The sequence below is a fragment of the Podarcis muralis genome, chromosome 12, assembly GCF_964188315.1.
Source record: "Podarcis muralis chromosome 12, rPodMur119.hap1.1, whole genome shotgun sequence".
NCBI classification, from domain to species: Eukaryota; Metazoa; Chordata; class Lepidosauria; order Squamata; family Lacertidae; genus Podarcis; species Podarcis muralis.
The window spans coordinates 22659757-22682015 of record NC_135666.1 but is presented as its reverse complement, the minus strand read 5'-3'; the positions used below and the strand labels follow the sequence as shown (position 1 = coordinate 22682015).

General features: G+C 40.2%; 1 protein-coding gene and 1 long non-coding RNA gene across 9 annotated transcripts in view; one reads left to right on the top strand and one right to left on the bottom strand.

The window, feature by feature from the left end:
* ARHGAP21 (Rho GTPase activating protein 21) overlaps positions 1–22259 on the bottom strand; it is a 102928-nt gene that overhangs the window by 34040 nt on the left and 46629 nt on the right. For 6 of the 8 annotated variants that reach the window (XM_077936839.1, XM_077936841.1, XM_077936842.1 and 3 more), the window contains exons 2-6: positions 21058–21240; positions 19416–19440; positions 8586–8678; positions 7762–7840; positions 6054–6108 (exon numbers count right to left, since the gene is read on the bottom strand). In XM_077936839.1, coding sequence (XP_077792965.1) covers positions 6054–6108; positions 7762–7840; positions 8586–8678; positions 19416–19440; positions 21058–21240 — 435 coding nt within the window. Of the gene's footprint in view, positions 1–1250; positions 1662–6053; positions 6109–7761; positions 7841–8585; positions 8679–19415; positions 19441–21057; positions 21241–21897; positions 21923–22259 lie in introns of those variants that run through there. The other 2 variants (XM_077936843.1, XM_077936844.1) reach the window with 2 other exon arrangements.
* On the top strand, positions 1510–12047 carry LOC114607808 (uncharacterized). Its single transcript, XR_003709225.2, has 4 exons — positions 1510–1618; positions 9492–9653; positions 10533–10613; positions 11940–12047. It is a non-coding gene; the product is annotated as an uncharacterized LOC114607808 (long non-coding RNA).

Sequence of the window (22259 nt, the reverse complement as noted above, 5' to 3'; positions counted from 1 at the left end):
CACAGCCACCCCTGGGTGGGCTCGAACCACCAACCTTCTGGATTACAGCCAGACGCACTGCCCCACTACGCCATGAGGTTTTCATGGACACTAATATGCTACTGAAGTTATTCAGTATGACTTCACAATTCAAAGCACAAAAAACGTAGATGGTCCCGTAACTGTTTAGACCAAACGTATCCTCACAGACCACAGAAGGCCGCAAGCCTATCCACAGACAGACACACAGCCATTCACTGTCACAACTGCTTCCGTTTATTGAAATGGACGCTAGCAAATTCTGAGCATGCCTGATAGGAGAAAACCTGGAGATTTCTAAGAGCAGCTGTGGTAGCATGTCCCCATAGCAACAAGCTGCGGAAATTAAGCTTCTAGCCAAGATCCAATTAAAACACACACAACTGAGGAGGCCGCACCCTCGGAGGGGAAAGGCCTCAAAGTAACTAGGGAATAAATAAATAAAAACCAAAGTAACTGGTGGGAGAAACCCGTCTAGGGTGTGTCCCTTTCAAGGCACCCAGCCTCAAAACACTGGTAACGGAAAGAAATATTGTACATGGGTTATAGGCCTAGTAGGCCTTTCCATTTGTGCAATCTGAAGGTTTGAGGCCTAGTGCTTGCTCTCAGGATCCTTGCCCTTCTTGACTGGCAGCAATGGACTTGCCACCCCAAACCTCATAGGTAGTGAATGCTTTGCCGATGGGAAGGGGAAGTTCACACTGTCTCGAAAAAAAGGCAGTTCTAAGGCCTTTACTGAAAAAAATCAAATTTGCACTTCCAACTATCCTTGATTATTATCACACAGTATCCAATGCATCATTTAAATTTAATTTATTTTTTTTAGTAGGATGATAGAGTAGTAAATGGCCTTAAGGAGCACCGGAGGAAACAAATGATTTAGGTCTGTTTCCAATCTGGCTTTTATTTATTTATAAAAGCATTGATATACCCCCATCTCATGTAAAACACCAAAGCGGTATGCAACAATGTATACAAATGAAACAAAACATAAACGTACCATGAAAAATATACAATCATTAAAATGACTGCCTAATCCGCAGAAAATTTAAACTGAATAGGCCAGCTAGTATAAAGGGTCTTCAAGAAATGCCTGGGAGTTAATCTGAATCTCTTCTCGAAAAGTATTCTGTCTCCACACAAGATCGCCCTGGTGGATTATTTACACTGGGGAATGGATAAGGAGATTGAGACCTATTGATTCTCATGGACCTCTCAGCGGCTTACAGTACCATTAACCATGGTTTTCTTCTGGGATGTCTTGCTAGACTGGGTCTGGAGAGACTCAGGTTTTTTCCTGGCTTTTGAGCTTTGGTTTATACAGTTGCCCCAAGGTTCTATTCTATTCCCATTTGAAAAACAACAACAGGAAACTGCTGGCGGATGAGGAATCATCCAGAGATTTGGGCTACTGACATCGGCAGGCAGATGACACACAACTCTATCTCACATTTCCATCTGCTTATTTCAAGGAAGCGGTGGAAATCTTGCACAAGTGTCTGGAGGCAGTTCGATACAAATGAAGGTGAACTAACTAAAATGAAATCCAAACAAGATGGAGGTGAGAAGACCACCTAATCTGGATGAAGAGATTCAACAGGTTATTATTGCAGGGTCTGGTTTGGCTCATTTTGGAGAGGCAGTCCTTGAGGTACTGTGATCCTGTGCTAAGACTTTATAAATGAAAACCTCTTGATTAACACATTCCATCCACTTTAAATTATCCAAAGCTTGCATAGAAAGCTTCAGAAGGGAATAAGAGCTAGGGAGGTCGTCTTCTAGGGAACTATTTCTTACTATAGTCTTGTTTGCACATAACACTAATTAAACCATGAGTGTTTAGACGACAAGTCTCTGGCTCATGTGCTTTCCCCTTTCCCTCTGTGGAGCTTTGGACTAACTATACCGTTACCATACGTCTGGGAAATTCCAGACATGTCCTCTTTTGAGGGGGCCAAAATGCCCATTTGGGGGTAGGTTTAAATTTTAAAGGAAATGTCTGAGGTTTTTTGGGAGTGAGGAAAGAGGCTTGGGCCGTCCTCCCCCCTCCCCCCTTCAAGGTATGGCAACCCTAACTAACTATAGCTTGCTTGCTGTGATGTCTGAACTCAGACAAACTTCGGTTAGTGCAAACTACAGTTTACTAAAACAAGGCAACTTCAAATTATAACTGTAAAAAAAAAGCTAAGATTAACCACAGGTTATAGTTAAAACACACCACTGAACTGTGGTTAGTTAAAAATAGAAGTTTTTGGTCTCTCTTGGTCACACAGGAGAAGAGGAAGTAGGGCCTGGAGGGTTATGAGCTTGAGGTTTGCTGCAGCTTGTCTTTGATTTACACCATGATTTAGCCTTACATGTGAATACAGCATGAATTCATGGAATGATGGCGTATTCTTCCCCAAAGCAATCAGTGAATTGGCAGAAATGCCACACCTTTAACATATGAATTGGACTCTCAACCCAGAACGCCTATTATCTGCCAAAGGTACAATTCTCTTCCAGCAGAGTCTGCAATATGTACCGTATTTTTCGCTCTATTGGACCATAGGAGGGGGAGAACAGGGGGAAATTTTTTTTCTTGTTCTCCCCCTCTAAAACAAGGTGTGTTCTGTGAGTTCAAGGTGCGTTCACCTGAAGCCTTCTACATGTGAGGAAACAGCTATCCCAATTACCTCAGAGCAACCATGTATTCGCAAGAGTACACAAAGTTTCCCTAACTGGTTCTCTCAGGAATGACAATAGCAGGCATATGGAACAATTTCTAGGTAAAACACTTTGAATAAGTAATGTAACTGCTGGCCAGCTCAAATTCCTCCTGTGCTAAACTACCCCCCAAAATGTGCAGCCCACTGCAAGGCTCTGGAGGCTTTGGGTTCCTTTCGATCTGCTCTTTGGGGCTGGCGGGGGGGTGCGCACCGACCCCTCTCGCTCTCCAGGCTTCAGCGAAAGCCTGCATTCGCTCCATAGGACGCACAAACATTTCCCCTTCATTTTTGGAGGGGGAAAAGTGCGTCCTATAGAGCGAAAAATACAGTATTTTAAAAGAATAGGAATGTAGCATAGATGTTCCTCTGCGATCTAGGAAAACCAAGTAACCTAACTGAGAAATGAGAATTCATTCATTTAATAATGGGCACAACCATACTGTGTCTAGCAAAGGGGAAATCCTTTCCTTCCACTTCATATTCTTTAAAGCCAATAAAAGAGTGGTGACCGTGACATAGAAGAATGCATTCAACAAACAGTTTCCCCTTTCTTCATTTTGTTGCAACAGTTTATTTCAGCAAAAGATAAGACACAGTTTTTCTACTGTTTTGAGAATGACTTTAGTCTTGGTAAGACACATAAAAGCTGAGCAGAGTCATCTTTAAAAGTAAAGTAATTTCCATTGGTTTTGAAAATCCCTACAAGAATACCTATGTTACTCAAAGAGGCCAGACTGGTGCCACTGTATATTGGAAATAGCCCTTAGGGTCATGTTTTCAGCACTTTATTTTAAAACCACAAATGCTAAGATGTGCCTTTAATTTGCTGAAATGAAACCTTAAATCAAAACAATATCACTTTCAGCAAGGTGATGTGAAAGCATCTATCAGTTTTGCAGGCAACAAGTGTTCTTCAACATACCTGGGTGGTTATTAACTTTTTAAAACAGTTTAAAATGTATCATTTCTTTCCTGTCTATTAAATATTTTTGTACATGTCCACCTTGCTTTCTATTTCACCACCATGTCTTAAAATATACCCAGAGTTCTTCCACATTCTTTTTTACAGTGGACTGTAGGACACCTTGAGCCCTCGTTTAGAAGAGGCATCTAACAAAGTTACTAAACAAAATGTAATAGTTCTATAAATAAATAAATCATCCCCTTTATTACAGATAAAACATAGATTCACTTTGAGGATTGATTTACACTTCGGGTAGCAAGCCTAAGTGTAGAGCTATTAAAGCGTATAAAGGGAAATGCATGTTACCAGATGTACACAAGACACACAATAAGAGCCTCAACTAAATCATATTAACATCCATTTTCACTAGCATTTAATAAAGAGGAGGGATTGCTTCTGAGTAATGGATGCCTTAACAAGGAAAAGAACTACTGCGGTTTTTCCTGGCAGCTTCTAACTGTATGGCTGGGCCCTATACAGGCCATTTACTTGCAGTTTGATAATTAAGGAGAAGCATTATTAGCCCCTCTCCTCCCTTTTAAATGCTCAATTTGGGTTTACTGTAAATGTTTCATGTGTTCTGTTAAAACAGACTTTCTACAAGATTTTATGCTTGAAATGCTATCCTATGAAAAAAGTCCACTTAAAATGTCCCAACATCTATCCTACATTTCGATAAGAGTCCTCTTGCATTATGAGGTAACCTTTATTTCCTTAGTTGTTATATTGCTTTTGTTTTTAATTTCAAAGTACCGTATTTTTCCGTGCATAAGACTAGGGGGGATTTTTTAACCAATAAATTAGGTTTAAAATTGGGGCTCGTCTTATACACGGGTAGTGCTGAGGGGTGTTTTCTTTGGAGTCCCCAAAAATAGGGGGTGTCTTATACACGGAAAAATATGGTATACCAGAACCTGTTATAAGATGCCTTGAGTCTTGTTTTAGAAAAAGGTTATATAAGAAATTTAATACACAAACCAAACATTTCTGCAGTAAAACCTGGTGTTTCCTACCTATAACTTGGTCCAGTTCTAGCTCTTTGGGTCAACATTTAAAGCATTCAAATTTAAAGCATATGATGCCTCCTCCTAATTTAAGAGCCAAAGTAATCTCATTTCTCTCCCCCCCCCCCTCCCCATTGCACTTGTTCTCTGTGGTTGAAACCAGGTAACACAGTATACTGAAGTCCTGCTTCACTGAAAAGGCCATAATAATTTTAGTTTGAATTAACAAGAAATAGAGCTAGCACAGTGAACTACTTTAATCCAAAATGAATTCACACTGCTGCAAAGGCAAGGAAGAGTGGCTGCAATTAGCTCTCTCCTTGCTAGGAACATGCGATGAAGGAAGAGGTCTCTATGTACCCCTGCTTGTATGAATTCCTGAAAAATTGAAGCCAATCAGAGGTGGGTTTGAATGCACACATTCTCCATTAAGAGAATGACAATTGGCCCTTCCTTTTAACAAAGTCCCAGTGAAAGCAATGAAACTTGTATCTAACTTTCAAGTGGATGCTTACCTGACAGAAAACAAAACAAAATCAAAATTTTGTTTTTTACAGAGTAAAGAGGGACCTGACTGGGTTCCTTCAGTCCCACTTTTAAAATGAGCTTTAATTTCTTGCTTGAATAACAGCTCATTCACTACTGGCCTTTGTGCACCCATTTTTGCTGAAGATTATCATCACAGGTATTTCCACCTTCAACTCAGATCAGAGTGTGGCTTTAGATTTTATTCATTGCCATGCCTTGGCTGGGGAGGGTGGGGTATAAATAAAAATTATATTATTATTATTATTATTATTATTATTATTATTATTATTATTATTATTAACTTCATTTCAGTGGTTCATGGTATATGTTCCTTCAAGCATTCAAAGGGTGGGAAGGCTCCCCGTCCCCACATTTTCATTTCATATACAGTTTCATATACAGTTGTACCTTGGTACTCGTACGTTTTGCCTCCCGAATGCCGCAAACCTGGAAGTGAGTGTTCCAGTTTGCAAACATTCTTTGGAACCCAAACATCCGACGCTGCTTCCACGGCTTCCAATTGAGTGCAGGAAGCTCCTGCAGCCAATCGGAAGCCGCGCCTTGGTTTTCGAATGTTTTCGGAAATTGAACGGACTTCCGGAACAGATTCTATTTGAGAACCAATTTACGACTGTATGCTTATTCTTTACCCTGTGTGTTTCTAGAACTAATGAAACAACAAATTAATAAAAGAAGAAATGGACATTACAACTATAGTAGTAGCATTATTCAGCAATTCAGCTTACTCAAGAGCCTGGTTAAAGAGCCAAAAGTTTTCTGGGGTGCTTACGGCCATCTTACTTTAGTTTCTATTTCAGAAGCATAACTTACCAGCTGAAGGATGTCTTCATCTTTTGGCATCACACTAAGTTCTAGCATGCTGTCACTGTGAGAGAGGAGGAAACATATTGGTATATTAATAAAAAATAAAATACTGCACTAACCAATTGATAGGAAATTTAATTGCTGGCTAACATATAAAGAGATACATTGATTATCTCAGTAGTCACTCTTTCTCAACAACCAGCACTGAATATAATGCTCGTTTTCCTCTTTACTCCCATGGATTGTTATTCTCCTTCAAATTATGCCTCAAATTCATGACTGCTTCCCTTTAAGAAAATTAAAATTTTCTATGCAGGAAAAAATACGTCAGTTGCCACTTACAATGTGCGGCACAGGTGTTTTTAGAATCAAAAGCACACAGATCAAGTAGCTGATATGCACAGAGCCTGTCTTATTCATGTACTCACTATGAGAAAATACACTTGCACCCCTAACAATACGGACACTTTTATCCTACATGGAGATTGATTATCCATGTAGATTATTTTTTACATATTGGGCAAGGAGCTAACATGTCCAGATGTTGCTGGTATGGCTGCAAGGAGGAAACTGGGAACTTTTGCTTCCAATTTTGGTTAACCACAGTTTAGTGTGCCATCTGAATCCAAAATATGATTAATGTCAACTAAGGTTCCAGTTAAACAAGCTATTTTCATAATCTATGGTTTGAAGTTGGCATGTTTTGTAATCCATAGTTTGTCCAGATTCAGATATCATGATAAACTGTGGTTAACAGAAAATGGAAGCAAAAACTTCCAAACTGCTCTTCATCAGTGGTTGTGGGGAAGCGTACAAGCCCAAGGCTTGCTGCAGCTTGTTCTCATCCCACTGGTTTAGTGTGATGTTCAGACACAGCCCCTGTGTATGTCAAGTACAGATATTTATCAGCAAAACATTCTCAGAAACAAATACAGTATTAGATTCAATTTCCCATCACCACCAAAAAGCTGCTAATAAAATAACTTTTCCTAAATAATTGTTAAACATTCTAAACTGCTCATGGAATAATACCAACAAATGTCAAGCCTTTATGGAAATGTTATAAGCCATTTTCTTAGCAAGCTTTATCTTCCTCCAGTATGGTCATATGAAATGTCACCCACAGAATGGATATGAAAGATTGAACATAATATGAGGTGTAGTCCTATGAATTCTTATGTAGAGCACTGATCAAACACCTAACTTGCTTTTACTTTTACATCTGCTGCACAGTCAAAGTTGGCTCAGTATCAAAAGAATAAAAAACTTCACAATGACATTATCCACAGCACATCCCTACACTTTCAATGGGTTGTATTCCAATTGGTGTCCCTCTGCTGATGGAAGGTGTTTCATCTCAGAAAGCTTTGGTCAGTAGAACACGGATTGTGGTGAACTTCTGAGAGTCTCCCTCTTCCATGCAGTTTCTGTGCCACCTCCCACAATGTGCCACTTAAGTTTTGGGGGTGCAGGAGCTACAAGGGGATGGTAAATCATCAGAGATCACCTCAGTCCTTGTGCAGCTGATGGAAGGGCCCTGCTGGATGTGTCAAGGGCTGGCCAATCCTACACTGCGGAATGAGTTGAACTGGATTTACTCATTCTATCATTCTGATTATCTTGGTAAAAACAGACAAACCACGCACCAATCACCTTTCTCAAAACAAACTACATGGAATTTAAAATTATGCAGATTACAGACACCCATACTTACGTGTTTTGAATTAAAGCAATTACTTGAGAATATGTCTTCCCTATAACACTTTCCCCATTCACTTTTATAATTCTGTCACCTGCAGAGAAAAAAATACACAGAAAAAAGGAGATATATCCAGACCACTGTTTTCTTCATTAACGGAAGCTGAGAACCCGTTCAAGTATTACAAAGAAAAACAAAGCAGAAATATTTCAGATGTGTGACTTACAAATAATCCCGAAGAATGAAATCCACAAGTTTAATTAGGAACTTCATGCATTCATAAGCCCTACTTTACATGTTATAAGAGGAGCAGGGAAAGCACAAACAAATGACACTCTTTCCATCTTTTTCTAATAATATGTGAACCATTTATGACTTTCTAAACCCTACGGGTTGGAGCCAAACTTATCTTTGGAAGGGACTGAGATTCAGCAGAGGTTCCCACTGGATGAGTGATTCTTACTGATTTCCTATTCCCCCTGCAGACCACAGTGTCACCTCCCACACTGGTCCCTAGTGCTCTGGAGCATCTTTACAGGGGACTGCAGAAAGGATCAGCAAAAATCACACCATCCTACTGCCTTCAGCAGAGCATCCCATGGATGGAGTCCCCCCCACAGGTAATCAGGTCTGGATTCAGCACATAACATCTTCCTTCCATAATGACAACCGAATCCCAAACCTTTCAGTAAGAGCTGAATGGGTTGAAACTCCCAACTAATTTAAAATTTTGTTTCCTTACATAAACACACACCCTGACAACTTCCTTGGAAGTTGGAACACTCATGACATCACACCAGCCCAGCCAATCAGATATGTCTAGGTAAGGTAACGGTTACCTGTGCATAATCCCGCTTCAAAAGCAGGCCCTCCTTCTTTAACCTGCTTAACAAATATGGTGTCCATCGGCTCCAATCTGTTTCGTGGCTTCCCTAAAAGAAAATTGCAAATACAGTCATTACGAGAGATTGGAAAGATTAATTATACCTCATTCTTCTTTATATTAAATAATAGGATTCAAATGATTTTAATTCATCTGACAATCAGAGAATTAGCATCTGCTCTGTTTAAAGCAAGAGAACATGACATATTTTACAGATACATGGAAAATATTTGAGCCGTCTTTGTAAAATCCATTAGTAGAGCTAGGGCTCCCCCCCACCCCCACCGCCAGAACTCAGGAGGGTGCCACTGCCATTATAAGAAAGTGAGGGAGGTGAGTTTGGGCACCTCTCTTTCTAGAAAAATAGCTCTGGGAATAGCTGTAGGCACAAGAAACTTTATTTTTCACAACTGTATTGTGTGTACTATCTTTCATCGCCATTCATACCTCATCTATTCTAATGGGATCTCGTGACGATACATAGTGAAATCATAATTACAAACATAATAGCCAATATTCCGAAAACTGCCAAAACTTTGCAGACTCAAGAGCCAATGGAATTAAGAGCCAATTACATTAGGATGTTTATATGTAATATTTCCGGCAAAACTAATTTGAAGAGGTTCAAAATCTTTGCACATTAAAGCTCACAGGGCCAATGTGGAAAAAGTGTCCATAAGACCATAAGAAGAGGCCTGTTGGATCAGGCCAAAGGTCCATCTGTTCCAGCATCCTGTTGCTACAGTGGCCACCCAAGAAACGTTTTGAAAAATACATTGAATTTGGCATAGCTCACTGGCACCATCTAATGCCACATTTGTATACTGCACTTTACAACACATTTAAAATGTTTTCTTTGCAGCTGTATAGCTGAGTCCTCTGCCTCAAACTCACTATGCTGCCTTTCTGCCCAACTCCTCATCTACAACATGGAGATAATGATACTGGCCTGTCTTTCAGTGCTGCTGTAAATTTCCTGACACATGAGAAATGCTTTGAACCCTATGAAAGTGCTATAGAAATGGTAAGTATTATTTAATATTACTGAAGTACACCAGGCTGAGTTTATTCATTAATATTTTCTATGAAAATGTTAACATTTTCTGATGGAACCTGCTGAACAGCAAGATGAATTCCAAAATTATATCAAATCCTGCTGTTTATCTTCCTTGCACTTAAAAAAAACCACACCAACCAAAACCACTAAGAAAGAACAATGCACAATAGAACAACAGAATGGAATGGCAATGTAGATCTTTTGAGGTGTTCTATGGGAGAAATACGAGTAAATAAAAAGCTACAGTATCCACATAGTCTGGGGAAGCTGACCCAAGTGAATATGATTAAGAAAGTAAGAGTCCAGCTAGATCAAACTCTCCTGCTCTCTACAACAGTCCACCAGTTGCTTACGGGAAGCTTAGAAGCAGGATGAAGACCTCCTCCCGGGGTTGTTCACCAGCAACTGGAATTCAGTGGCAAATGGTCTCTGAGCCTGATATCATGGCTAATCATCATTGTGACTGAGCTATCCTTACGAATTTGTCTAGTCACTTCAAAAGCCACCTAAGCTAGTCAACACCCATCATAACATGGGCAGTCAATCAAATAACTTAATTATGTCTTGCATGAAGCGCTTTCTCCTACCAGTCCTAACTACGTCAATCAATTTCATAAGATGACTCCAAGTTAAAGAATTATGAGCTGGGTTATAAAACTTATTTGTATCCACTTTCTCCACACCCTGTTCTAAGAAGTGATATACCAGTGGGAAACTATGAAGATCATCTCAGGTGGTGAAGTACCCAACTAGCAAATATAAGAGTTTAACAACTGCTTGTTAGAAGGGATTTTCTGTTGTTGTGAATGTCAATGTTTCGTTTCTGGATGTTGTTTTTGAGCACAGGATATGAAGAGCAGAACAAGGAACAACAATGTAACTAGAGGAATTAACCCAAGAGAAGGATCTGGAGAAGTTTAAATATCGGTAATTCAGACTTGTTTATTTACAACCAAGCTTATGCAAGATACGTAGTAGCATCTGCAAAGGTTTGAAATAATGACCTCTTTTCCTAAAGAGCCATGCAATAACGCTCAGCTAATAAGACCGTGTTGGCTTAACATTCTGAAAATTTCCTTTTTCAGTGGACTTCATTAAAAAAAGATGCACTTTCATTTATAAAGCAAACACATAATTCAAGCAATGGGTAGGGTCCTCTACTTGAGGACAGTAGGGTGGTTATGGAAAGGGCAAGCAAGTACCATGGCACACGCAGCTTTGCAACAGAAGGGTATGGCCAGGGGGCTCCGGAGGAATAGCTGAGGAGTTGCCACCACTGTCCCCTGTGTCTGCTGCCTGAGACAAGAAGCTTCACTCTGCACAGGTAGCACCAGCACTGAAAGGAAGCCATTAATGCAACTGAGACAGCAGAAATCTCTCTGATTAGTTACCATTACTGAAAGAGAGAAGCGTCAACAAGAATAACTTTTCTGCCAAATGTTTGATGAAGAGGTATCTGCTCTACTGGGTCTCCTGACTTCCAGCAATTGTTATGTCCTTCAATCTAGAAAGCCGGGGGCCAGTATTCCACAAAGCTTACATCTAACAGCTTAACTGTAATTTATGAAAAAGAAATAGGGAGAGAAAACAGGAGCGCATCCCTGGTCCCAGTCCTTGAATGACACTGATTTGGTACTTTATTCAACAGATCTCTCTCCCTCCCTCCCTCTCTGTGTTTGTGTGTGTTTGTGTGTTTGCGTGTGTAATTATAGCTATGAAGTAATAGGGTGGAAAGCATGCAGAAAATGAAAATGATTCCAGACTGTTTAGAAAGACCTCAACATGAAAGACTTTTACTGCAAAGGAAGGGAGGCAGTGATGACATTTCTGAAACTCCACATTATGATATTTGTTTTCAACTAATTGCACACCACCCTGGAATCTATTTTGATGCAGGGTGGTTTAGACATTCCATAAAGAAATAAATGAACGTTTGCAGGGTATGGTATATAAACAAGTCAAAAAGCCCCACGTGCATCAAGTTAAGAGTTATAGCAACCTGTGTCAGTTCCAGATTTGGGGGCACTGGAAAACATGTTTGCGGTTGGACCTCTTCCTTGACGTTACTGTTGCCTGTTTGCTTGTCTTCCCCTCTCTGGAAAAAAAGCCACATAGCTACCCAGAGGGCAGGTACCACAGCTGCTAGGTCATATTGTGCCATACACTAATTTGTTGCAAATGCAGAACCATCAAGAGGGCAAGAAGAGTGGAAACCGATGCGCCTTCTCACTTTGCTCTTGTCATCGCTTGCAGGTGAATAAGCAGCAATAGCAAGATGGAAGTGGTCGCCTGGGGTCCCTGGAAGATCCACAGTGGGCCCCTCAGGTGTGTGTGCCTTCCAATGTGTTCAACCATTCTTAACATTGGGATTCCTTCCCCAGTGGTATCTTCATAGATACCCCAAATCTGTCAGGTGAGAAGGCCCCGTATGTGATGGCAGAAGCAACCACCTCTTTGTTAACTATGTCTATATTGTACTTTTATAGTGTTAATTTTTGAAATGGTAATGCATATCAATGATATGATGTCTGTCTGTCTGTCTCTTTCTCTCTTTTCCCCTTCAAGTATTTCTGGAACAACGACTTCAGGTGGGAAAATTCTAAATGAATAAAATGAGCAGAATATGCCAGAGGGGAGCAGCTTCTGCCTTTCATATGACATGATACTAGCCCGAGTTCCTCCTATCTCGTATATCTGAAATAAATAGGCATTCAGCCTATGGTTTTACTGGAAATATACACTGTTACACCAGCTAAAGATTAGTAAGTGGACATAAAAGAGACTTAATCCTAGTCTGGACAGAATAAAAAAAATAGTATGTACAAGCCTTTCATACAAACTCTAGGGCATCTACAATATTGTATACCCAGGTGCTTCATTGTGCAGAAAAAAAATTGCAATTAGACAGTTAATTTAATGGTTTGCTCTTCAAGAAAATGGAGCAGCTCCAATGTATTCTGTAAAAAAAACACAGATTGACTAGAGCAGCAGCAAAGATGAGACTTAGCAGTTCACATGGCATGAGTAGTGTTCACCTATAGAGGGGAAAAGAGGAAATTGAAATGATGGTAGTTGCTATGGATACCGCCACACAAAAATCAGAAGGCAAATTGGAAGGAACAAGAGTATCAGAACACTGAGCGATAAGTGCCAAAAATATCTTGCGAGGATTATCTACAGTTAGCACACTACTAGGTAAGATGAATCTCTTCTACTTAAGTGGAAAAACTATGTATTTCTTAGGTTCTCAAAATGATTAAGCCACAGCAACTTGTACACGAACCATTTATGTGTTAAGACTAGAGCAAAAGTATAACTCAGTTCATCATAAATATATGAAATGTATCCATCTCTGAGAATTTGAAGTTTATTTTAACACATTATTACTAGCCTTCATTATGATTAAAATGTGTGATCTAATGGATCTGCCTTCTTAAATTTTAGACAAAAACCCCACAATTGATTCACTCCTTAATGTCATACAAGAGGATGCTTCATCTAACCTATGCAACTTAATACCTAGCTACAAAGTTTACAACAATCCCATAAAAGCATTTTTAAAATAATGTACTAAAAATTAACGGATAATAATTTGAAATGGAATGAAACCATTATCATATACCTTGTACAATTTTGTGATATGTTAAATCTTTGAGGAAGGTTTTATTCAGTCATTTTTCTTCCCCCCCCCCCAAAATATACATAACTATTTGCTTCCCCATTGACTTAAATGTCATTCAGGGTAAGCGCAGCCCTCAGTTATTCCAGGCACAGCTTGAATTCAGGAGAGCTGCATTTGTACATTACTGCAACAACTAAAATGAAATAGATCATCAAAGCCTCTAGCTGTGTTTCCTTACCACATGTGTGCTTTCCCACCAGTCATATTAAATTGTTACTATAGTTGTTCTGACATACATACATTTAAGAAAAGAAAAGAAAAACTGACCCGCCTTAAGCAGCGACTGCTTCTTTGCAGACAGGCAGGAAATTAAATATCAGAACTAATGCCTTCAAAATACTGATTCCACATTATTAAATTTCTTTCAATAAAACAACTGCCAAGACAGTGACATCAGGACCATCAGATAAAATCTTCCGACTGACGTTAACTGTGAGAGGTTTCAGATCAACACAGCAGTGAAATTATTACAGGAAAGCAGGTAAAGATTAAAATTATTACAGGAAAGCAATGCTATGTGGACAAAGCCAGTTTTACAAAATGCCCTGAAATGGCAGCACTAGAGCCAAGGATCTCTTTGTTCAGCATTGTGCCCTTTAGCCACAGAGCAGCAGAGGCCAACTTAATAATCTCTTTTACCTCTAATTCAGGAAAGGTGAGGGAATGTCTAGAATCAATAACTGAATGGATGAGGACCAATAAAAAGTGGAACCCAACACAAATAAGTCTGTATTGGGAACAGTGCTTTTAAGCCTAGATAGCTCAGCTGGTCAGAGAGTGGTGCTGATGATCACGCCAGGGTTGCAGGTTCAATCCTGGTATGGGAAAGCTGCATATTTCTGCACTGCAGATGGTTGGACTAGATGCTCCCCGTGGTCCCTTCCAACTCTGTGATTCTAATAAAAATAACTTGTCCGTGAATGGTTTGCTGGTGGCATCAATTATTCAGGACATGGTAAAGAAAAGGATTGCAAGGCGTTTCGAAAGGGTATCTCCAGATTGGGGAAATGGGCAGCAAAATGGCTGATGCAGTCCCCCCCTGTAAAAATTATGCATGGAGAAAGTGAACAGAAGAGGATCCCTGTTCAACCTTAAGAAGCAGCTGAAGTCAAGATGCAATGGGGAGAGCCCCCCCCCAACTTTGGTTCCCACAAATCAGTGCCCCTTTTGCTTCTTCTTCTTTTTCCTCCTCCTCCTCCTTCCTCCTCCTATTCCTGGATCAGGAGCTGCAAACCCGAGCCTGATCCTGTGCTCATAGCACAGTGGCTGTATGCTACTTCCTCAATCAATGAGCAGCCCGCCTCTAAAATACCAGTCACTGGGGAGCAACAGCAGGTAAGGGCTGTTGTGCTTGTATCCTGCTTATGGACTTTCCCTAAGTCTATCATGGACCATTGTGAGAAACACAATACTGGACTAGATGGGCTCTTGGACTGACACATGTTATGATCATGTTAAGGCTGATGATGGACATGCACACATTTGGGAGCCAACTGGTACATCTCCAGAGAAGCTGAATTTTCTATGCCAACAGCTTCATCAATTTAAACATTAAATTGAAGATTACGCAGTCAGACCGTTTTCACAATATATTCATATCCCACCCCACACCCAGGAAAGTCAAGACCTACACATGGGAGGGGGAGGAGGGGTAAGGAGAGAAGGTTACTTATGCAATCTCTGTATCTTCCTAGTAAAGTTAAAGGGACCCCTGACCGTTAGGTCCAGTCGCGGACGACTCTGGGATTGCGGCGCTCATCTCGCTTTATTGGCCGAGGGAGCCGGCATACAACTTCCAGGTCATGTGGCCAGCATGACTAAGCCGCTTCTGGCGAACCAGAGCAGCACACGGAAATGCCGTTTACCTTCCCGCCAGAGCGGTACCTATTTATCTACTTGCGCTTTGGCGTGCTTTCGAACTGTTAGGTTGGCAGGAGCAGGGACCAAGCAACGGGAGCTCACTCCGTCACGGGGATTCAAACCGCCGACCTTCTGATTGGCAAGCCCTAGGCTCTGTGGTTTAGACCACAGCGCCACCCACGTCCCTAGTATGTTAGGGTAATTATCTGCACCCAAGTGGCTGGCTGCAATGTGTCAAAGCATTGTTAGGGTCAAACTTTGTTCTTACAATAAGCAGCTCTCTTTCTTTCAGAAGCAAAGACTGTAATAGGGTCTCTGATCTGAATCCGATGGCATTTTCCCACTGAAAATCAGCTGTAAAGACTGCTCTTTATTATTTGTTTGTTTGTTTGTTCAATTTACATCCTGTCCTTCCTCCCAAAGGAGCCCAGGACAGCTAACACAGGAATAATTTTTTTAAGCATTCTAAAAAAGTTAAAATGCAATCTAAAAACAGTTAAAACATTGTTAAAACAACGTTCTCAGGATTTCTCGGAACAGTGTTCTTCAGCCATCAAATGCCTGCATAAACAGGAATGTTTCTAAATTTCTCTTAAAATCAATAATAAGGAATACAGACAGACCTCACTACAGAGGGCATTCCACAAATGGGGAACTGCCACTGAAAAGGCCCTGTCATGAGTCAAAACCAACAATACAGCCCTCAGTGGGTGATTTGATGCAACAAACAGCACTTTGGAGACAAATAAGAGAGTACATTTTATGTGGGGAAAATTGTAACAGAGCTTCCTCTGGTTGTTGATTGTAAGCATGCACTTTTAAGTGTGTGCTTCTCAAAACCTGTACTTTGACCTTTGGACAAATGAATAACTTGCCAAAATGGAAAGGAGAAAGTATATATTCAATACTTACTTTGATCAGCTGACTGTCTCCCATTGGAATAATGTAAGGATCAGATTTAAGGAACCCATTTAACTTAAGTTCCACAGATTTCAATGGGAATGAAAAGCAGCTAGCTTGCTCCAGATCCAACCCAGTATAGCTCCAGTCATTGTCAAAAGCGCTGTACAGCCTCAACTTTTATTAAATAATTTAATATTTCAGCTTAGATTTGCATTAAAGAGGTTGGCACTAGATGGCTCCTTTGCATATAATTTAAACAGAACCATAGCAGCAGTTTCACAGATAAAGAAAGCTCTGCGATCCTATCCACTATTATTCACACTAACTCTATCCCACACCTATAATGTATGAAAGGCACTGCAGGAATAAATGCAAATTAGTTTGATATGTGAATTGCTTGCCCTCTTAGCTAAGCTGTTCAAGAATGACACACACTGATCATTAGCACCCGGCTATCTACTTCCGCAACACAAAATAGCTATTTATGGTGCTCAGAGAAAAGGCCTTTTCTACTTTCTGAGTTACGCCAATCTGTTCTTCCACCTTAAAAGGGTTTCTTGAGATGTCCATGCTTCTATAACTGACAACTCCAAAACGAAGGATAGTATTTATTTTGTGTTAATATAGAAATAATAAATACAGGGGTACCTCCGGTTGCACACGGGATCCTTTCCGGAGCTCCAGTGGGATCTCGAGGTGTGCGTATCCGGAGGTGCCGCTTCTGAGAATGCGCACGGCGTGGTTTAGCGCTTCTGCGCATGCAGCAAAACCCAGAAAAATACTTCCGGGTTTGCCGCGCACGTATCCCGAAGGAGACATAACCAGAGGTGAAAGTAAGTAGAGGTACCACTGTACTATCCTTCGTTAAGGAGTTGTCAATTGTCTTAATAAAGAAATAGGTGATCTACATATACTGGATATAAAGTATTCTAGACGACAGCATTTATATACTGTGGTATCATAAAATTTAAAGACAGTGAACACTGGTAAAACAAAACATCATTTAAAAATGAATAAGCTTTTTTTTTAAAAAAGAAAAGAAAAGAATAAAGAGCTGTAAAGGCCAGACAGCACAAAAAAGTATTTAGGACATGGGTCACGACCCCAAAAGTTATCACTGCTGTGTATTCAGGGGAAACTGTGTATGTAGCTGGGCATTTGTCCCCTGTTTCTCCCACAGCATGTCCTGCTGCTCTAAAGACATGCTACTCTTCGGTTTAAACTGTCTGGCACTGGAAATGGCTGCAACAGAAATATTAATCAAAGTATATGGCCTTCTCCTGGGAATTCATATTGCTCCTTTGGAAAAAGCTGTGTTTTTTTAAAAAAAAATTTGATTGGATTCAGACTTAAGTCATGCTTAGAATAGACCAGGGATGTTATTTCCCCTTTAAAAAAGCTCTACACCTCTCCTCTCCCCACAAAAAACTCAACAACTCTGCTCTCCCCCCAAAAAGCTCTAACAATCCTCAATGACAACGGGTAGATCACTGCCAGTTTTTTTTTTAAACTGGGTGTAGATCGCAGTCTCTTGGGAGTTGGACGTGCCTGGACTAGACCATAAAAATCATGGCAAACCTTTATTCCAATGGGTCTACTGTAGGCATGACTAAATCTGGATCCAACCCAATGTAATCAAACAAACACTACTTTTATTGACCTTCACTTAATTCCCTAAGTCATCACATCCCAAATCACAAGATTCTTTAGCCCATTCAATGTTCGTCCACCCAGCTTCCATAAGAGTTAATGCTGTCTTTGTGGCTGGGCATGGATTTCCACTTTATACTTCTAATTCTCGCGTTCCTTTGTTCCGCTTTCTCATTTAAAAGGTAATTCCACCAATAGTTGAAATGTGACTCACCCTAACATTTATTTCCTCCACTCTCGTCTTGCTGAATTATTCTTAATCCCCTGAGTACACAGGCTTCCTTCACATTCACCTGCCAGTATTTCCATGCTCTTACGCACCTCACAGCCCACCAAGGTAATACCAGCATATGAAAGTTAAATATTCCCAAACTCCTACAAACGTACGGACAAAGCTAAAATGTTGCTGTTATTTTTTCCAAACTCATAATATAGGGTCTTTATAGGACAATGGCATTTCCACCAGGTAACAAGAGAACAGTATGCATTTCACAAAGGTCCCATCCCCCCCCCCGACAACTCTCTATCTCCCATGTCACCTCCTATTTTTCTTACCCCAGGCTATCCAATCCTGCCTAATGACGTTTCTAAAGGTTGTTATTTTATGGTTTTAAATACAAATCTCCACAACTCATAATTCTTGCAATCAGCCCGAGGCTAGCAATATGACAACGTATTTTTTTCTCAGCACTGACTGTAACCCAACGCAAAGAACTCCCCTCGCTCTCCAAGGAATGCTGCCATAGTGCCAGGGAACCTAGGAAATTTAATTTTCCTTGAAGACTCATGTCGGAATCTCAGGCATTATTCAGAGAAAGGTTATGCCAAATCCGACTTTCACACACCATTTTATGGTTGGCATATAAATAAATTAGCATTATCCAGGAAGATATTTGAAAGCAACCTCATTTACCTCTTCTCAACAGGCATGTAATTGTCCCCAAGATTATATGACCTTTGAGGAGAATGTTCGTTCATGAAGTGTTTTCCCCCCTTTTAATTTTTTTTTTTTAAGTTTAAGGGGTTTGGGGGATGTTACATACCAGGGTGTAGATAGAAAGCCATACCTTGTCCATGCTACAATTTTTGTACCTGCTGATAGGTAAAGAACCACTAAATTCAGTAGTAGATGTAGTTATATTTTACAATATACTTGTTTACATATTCATATAATTCTGCCTTCCTGTGCAACTGGCATGGAAAAGCCAATCTACAAATTTCACATAAAATACATCACTAAATTAGTACGCCCAATATTTAAGACACATTTGGTAAAACATTCGTTAATTAAAGAACAGACTTGTTTCATTGGTTATACAGTTGTAACCTCGGCTCCCAAATGCCTTGGGAGTTGAACATTCCGGCTCCCAAACGATTGAAAACCGGAAGTGAGTGTTCTGGTTTCAGATTTTTTTTTTTGGAAGCCGAACATCCGGTGCAACTTCCGGTATTGTTTCCGGTGCACCTGCGCAATTGGAAACCAATCGGAAGCTGCGCCTTGGTTTCTGAACATTTTGGAAGTTGAACCGACGTCCAGAAGGGATTCTATTCAACTTCCAAGGTACAACTGTATCAGGAATTATGGATTTTAGACTATTCGATTACAACATACAAGAATCAAAGAGAAAACGTACCCGTTTTATTTCCATTCTCTTCATCCTGCAAAAGGAAATCATAAAAAAATCAAAGTCCTAGTATTAAAGCAGAAGGAGCTCTTCAAAACATTCACATCCAGGCTTTTCAAAACTATTTATTTCAGAACTGTTCTACAGCTGCTAAGGGAGAACCTAATTGCCCAAATTTTGAAAAATCAGACAAGCCTTCCAAATGAGTAGCCATCAAATTAATGCTTAATAAGGAGACAACTAGCAGATAAAAGTAAGTTAAGAGAAAGCCATTCTAAATATAGCTTTTTATTGCAGTCCTTCATGCTGAAGTTCTCTATTTGTAGAAATGTTAAGAAGGAGCAATGGAAGCTGCTTCACAATCATTAGTCAGAACCTCATTAGTCAGAACCTTGGTCCATTTAGTTCTAAAGACTTTGCCAGCCTCATGTTGAGATACCAGAAATTAAACCTGTGACCTTTGGCATGCAAAGTTTACGCTCCACAACAGGTTTTCCTCCATTCACATTTTCTACCGTTGCTATCAGTTTACTTAGTACTTTCAAATGGGTGCTTAACTGTATGATGTTCTGCATAATGGCTGCATGAATCTGCTTGTCATTTGGGAGGTTTGGTATACTATTTTAAAGTATGTGAACTACTTATTCAGCAAACCATAAACTACCAAAGCGACTCACAGAAGGCTCAAGCTGCCTCAGTAGCTAGGAGTGTCTTTTTCCAGCTCTGACTGGTTTGCCAGTTGCAGCCCCTTTTGGACAGAGATGATCTGGCCTCTATAATCCATGCTCTGCTAACTTCCAGCCTGGATTACTGCAATGCGCTTGATGTGGGGCTACCCTTGAAGATGACTCAGAAACATCAACTGGTCCAAAATGCAGTTACAAGATTACTGGCTGAGGTTCCCATAATAAACACCCCCCTGGTTGCCAGTTCATTTCTGAGCCTAATCTGAGGTGCTCATGCGAATGCTTAAAGCCCTAAAGGGTTTATGTCCCAAATGTCTAAAAGACCACCTCCTTACCTACAGACCCTCTTGGGTGTTAAGATCTGCAGAGCTCTCGGTAGTTCCACCGCCCTCAAGAGGTCTGAGGGGAGATGTATTCTCTGTGGCAGTCGCTATGTTGTGGAATTCTGTCCCCACAGAGATGTGCCTGGCACATTCATTGTACAGCTTTTGTCATATGCTGAAGACGCATCTTTTTACCTTGGACTTACTTAACATAAATATTTTTAGGACCCATCGTAACTGTAATTTGTTTTAATGCTGTATTTTTGCTATAAACCTTCTGGTGAAGCGGGGGTAGTAATAAATCTAACAGCACCACAAATTAGTCCAATGGAAAGGGAACTTAAAACTCTAGTTGGCAAGAGAATTCAACTCTTCACAAAACAACAACCCAACTGCTCTAACCTATGCATGTTTACTCAGATACAAGACCCACAGAATTAAATAGAAATTAGGTTGCAACAAGCAAAAATGAAAAAAATGAAAAGGAGGTTTAGTGTGAATTCACTGCTAAACTGAAATGTATGGCTAGATATCTATAAGGCTACTATTTTGCAGTACTGTACTGAAAAAAATATTTTTCATTACAGTTCATATGTATCACTATAACCAATGAGTTACTTGTTGAATATTCATTTCACTCACCTTAAACGTAAACTGAACAGCAGACTCTGGGGGGTAAACAATGAAATGTCTTAAGGTGAAGCCAAAACCCTGTGATGTTCTTTGCAAAACTACCGTTTTGGGACCAGGCCAGGAAAACGTTTCTTCATCCTCTGACAGGGATACAGCTTCACTTTGTTCTTTTCCATCTTTATTTTTGGACACCTAATAATAACAAAAAAGAATTGGAAGTTCAACCTCTGACTTTAAGTTACATGCTTTTTTTCACCATGTTACTGGATGTAATTTCATCTGCAAAGACTGGTTTCTGCAAAAGACGCTTGCAAATTTTCACCTCTCTGGCCCAGTTTGCACAACACGTTAAAATCACATTTGCTGTTGTTTGAAAGTATGGTTCAATGTGAACTCATTGTGTGCTGGGACACACCGCTGAAGAGTTCTCTCTCTGGGTCCTGCTGCTGCTGCCCCACCATCAGAAACAAGCCGGAGTTTGGCTTGTTGTGGATGTCCTCCGAATAAACTACAAGCAGCAAGTCAAGAACAAACCTTTCAAGAAAGAAACAAGCCACAAGCTTGGGTTCAGACATCAAAATAAGCAAGGCTCTGGCTTGCTTCCTGGAGGCATAGGAGCTAGATGGCAGTATAACCCATCCGATGGATCGTCATCCTCCAGAAAGAAAGCTCTTTACACTACTTTTGGAATTTCTTGTCAAAAATTCGTATCACCAAATGTATATATATATATTGCACAGAAGACCATTCTGTCTCCACACTTAAGATTCATATGTTCTGCTCTGCAATCAACTGTCATTTGAAGGGCAGCTGCTCCACCAGATTTTTATTTTTATTTTTACTTTTTACCTTGTAACCTCTCTTGCTTTTTCCTCTCCTGCCAACTCCCTTCCCTTCAGGAATCTGGCAAAGATGCAATGAAAGGCCTATTCACCAAGTGATTCACAAACAACACATTCTGTCACTGGAAACGATACAAAAATACAAATAGAAAGCAGAACCCTAAATAAGAATACTTTTTTTTTAATTATTTAAAGCAGCAAAACAGAATTAAGGTGGTGGGGAAAGGAATTTCATCCGGATTTGTGAGATTAATCATTTGTTATTTATTCAAAATGACACAGAGCTGGTTTGGTCTCTGTACTGAGTTTATTCCTAGGGAAATTTCCCACTTCTAATTTTGGCTCGCCACTGCAACTTCTTGTCAGAAG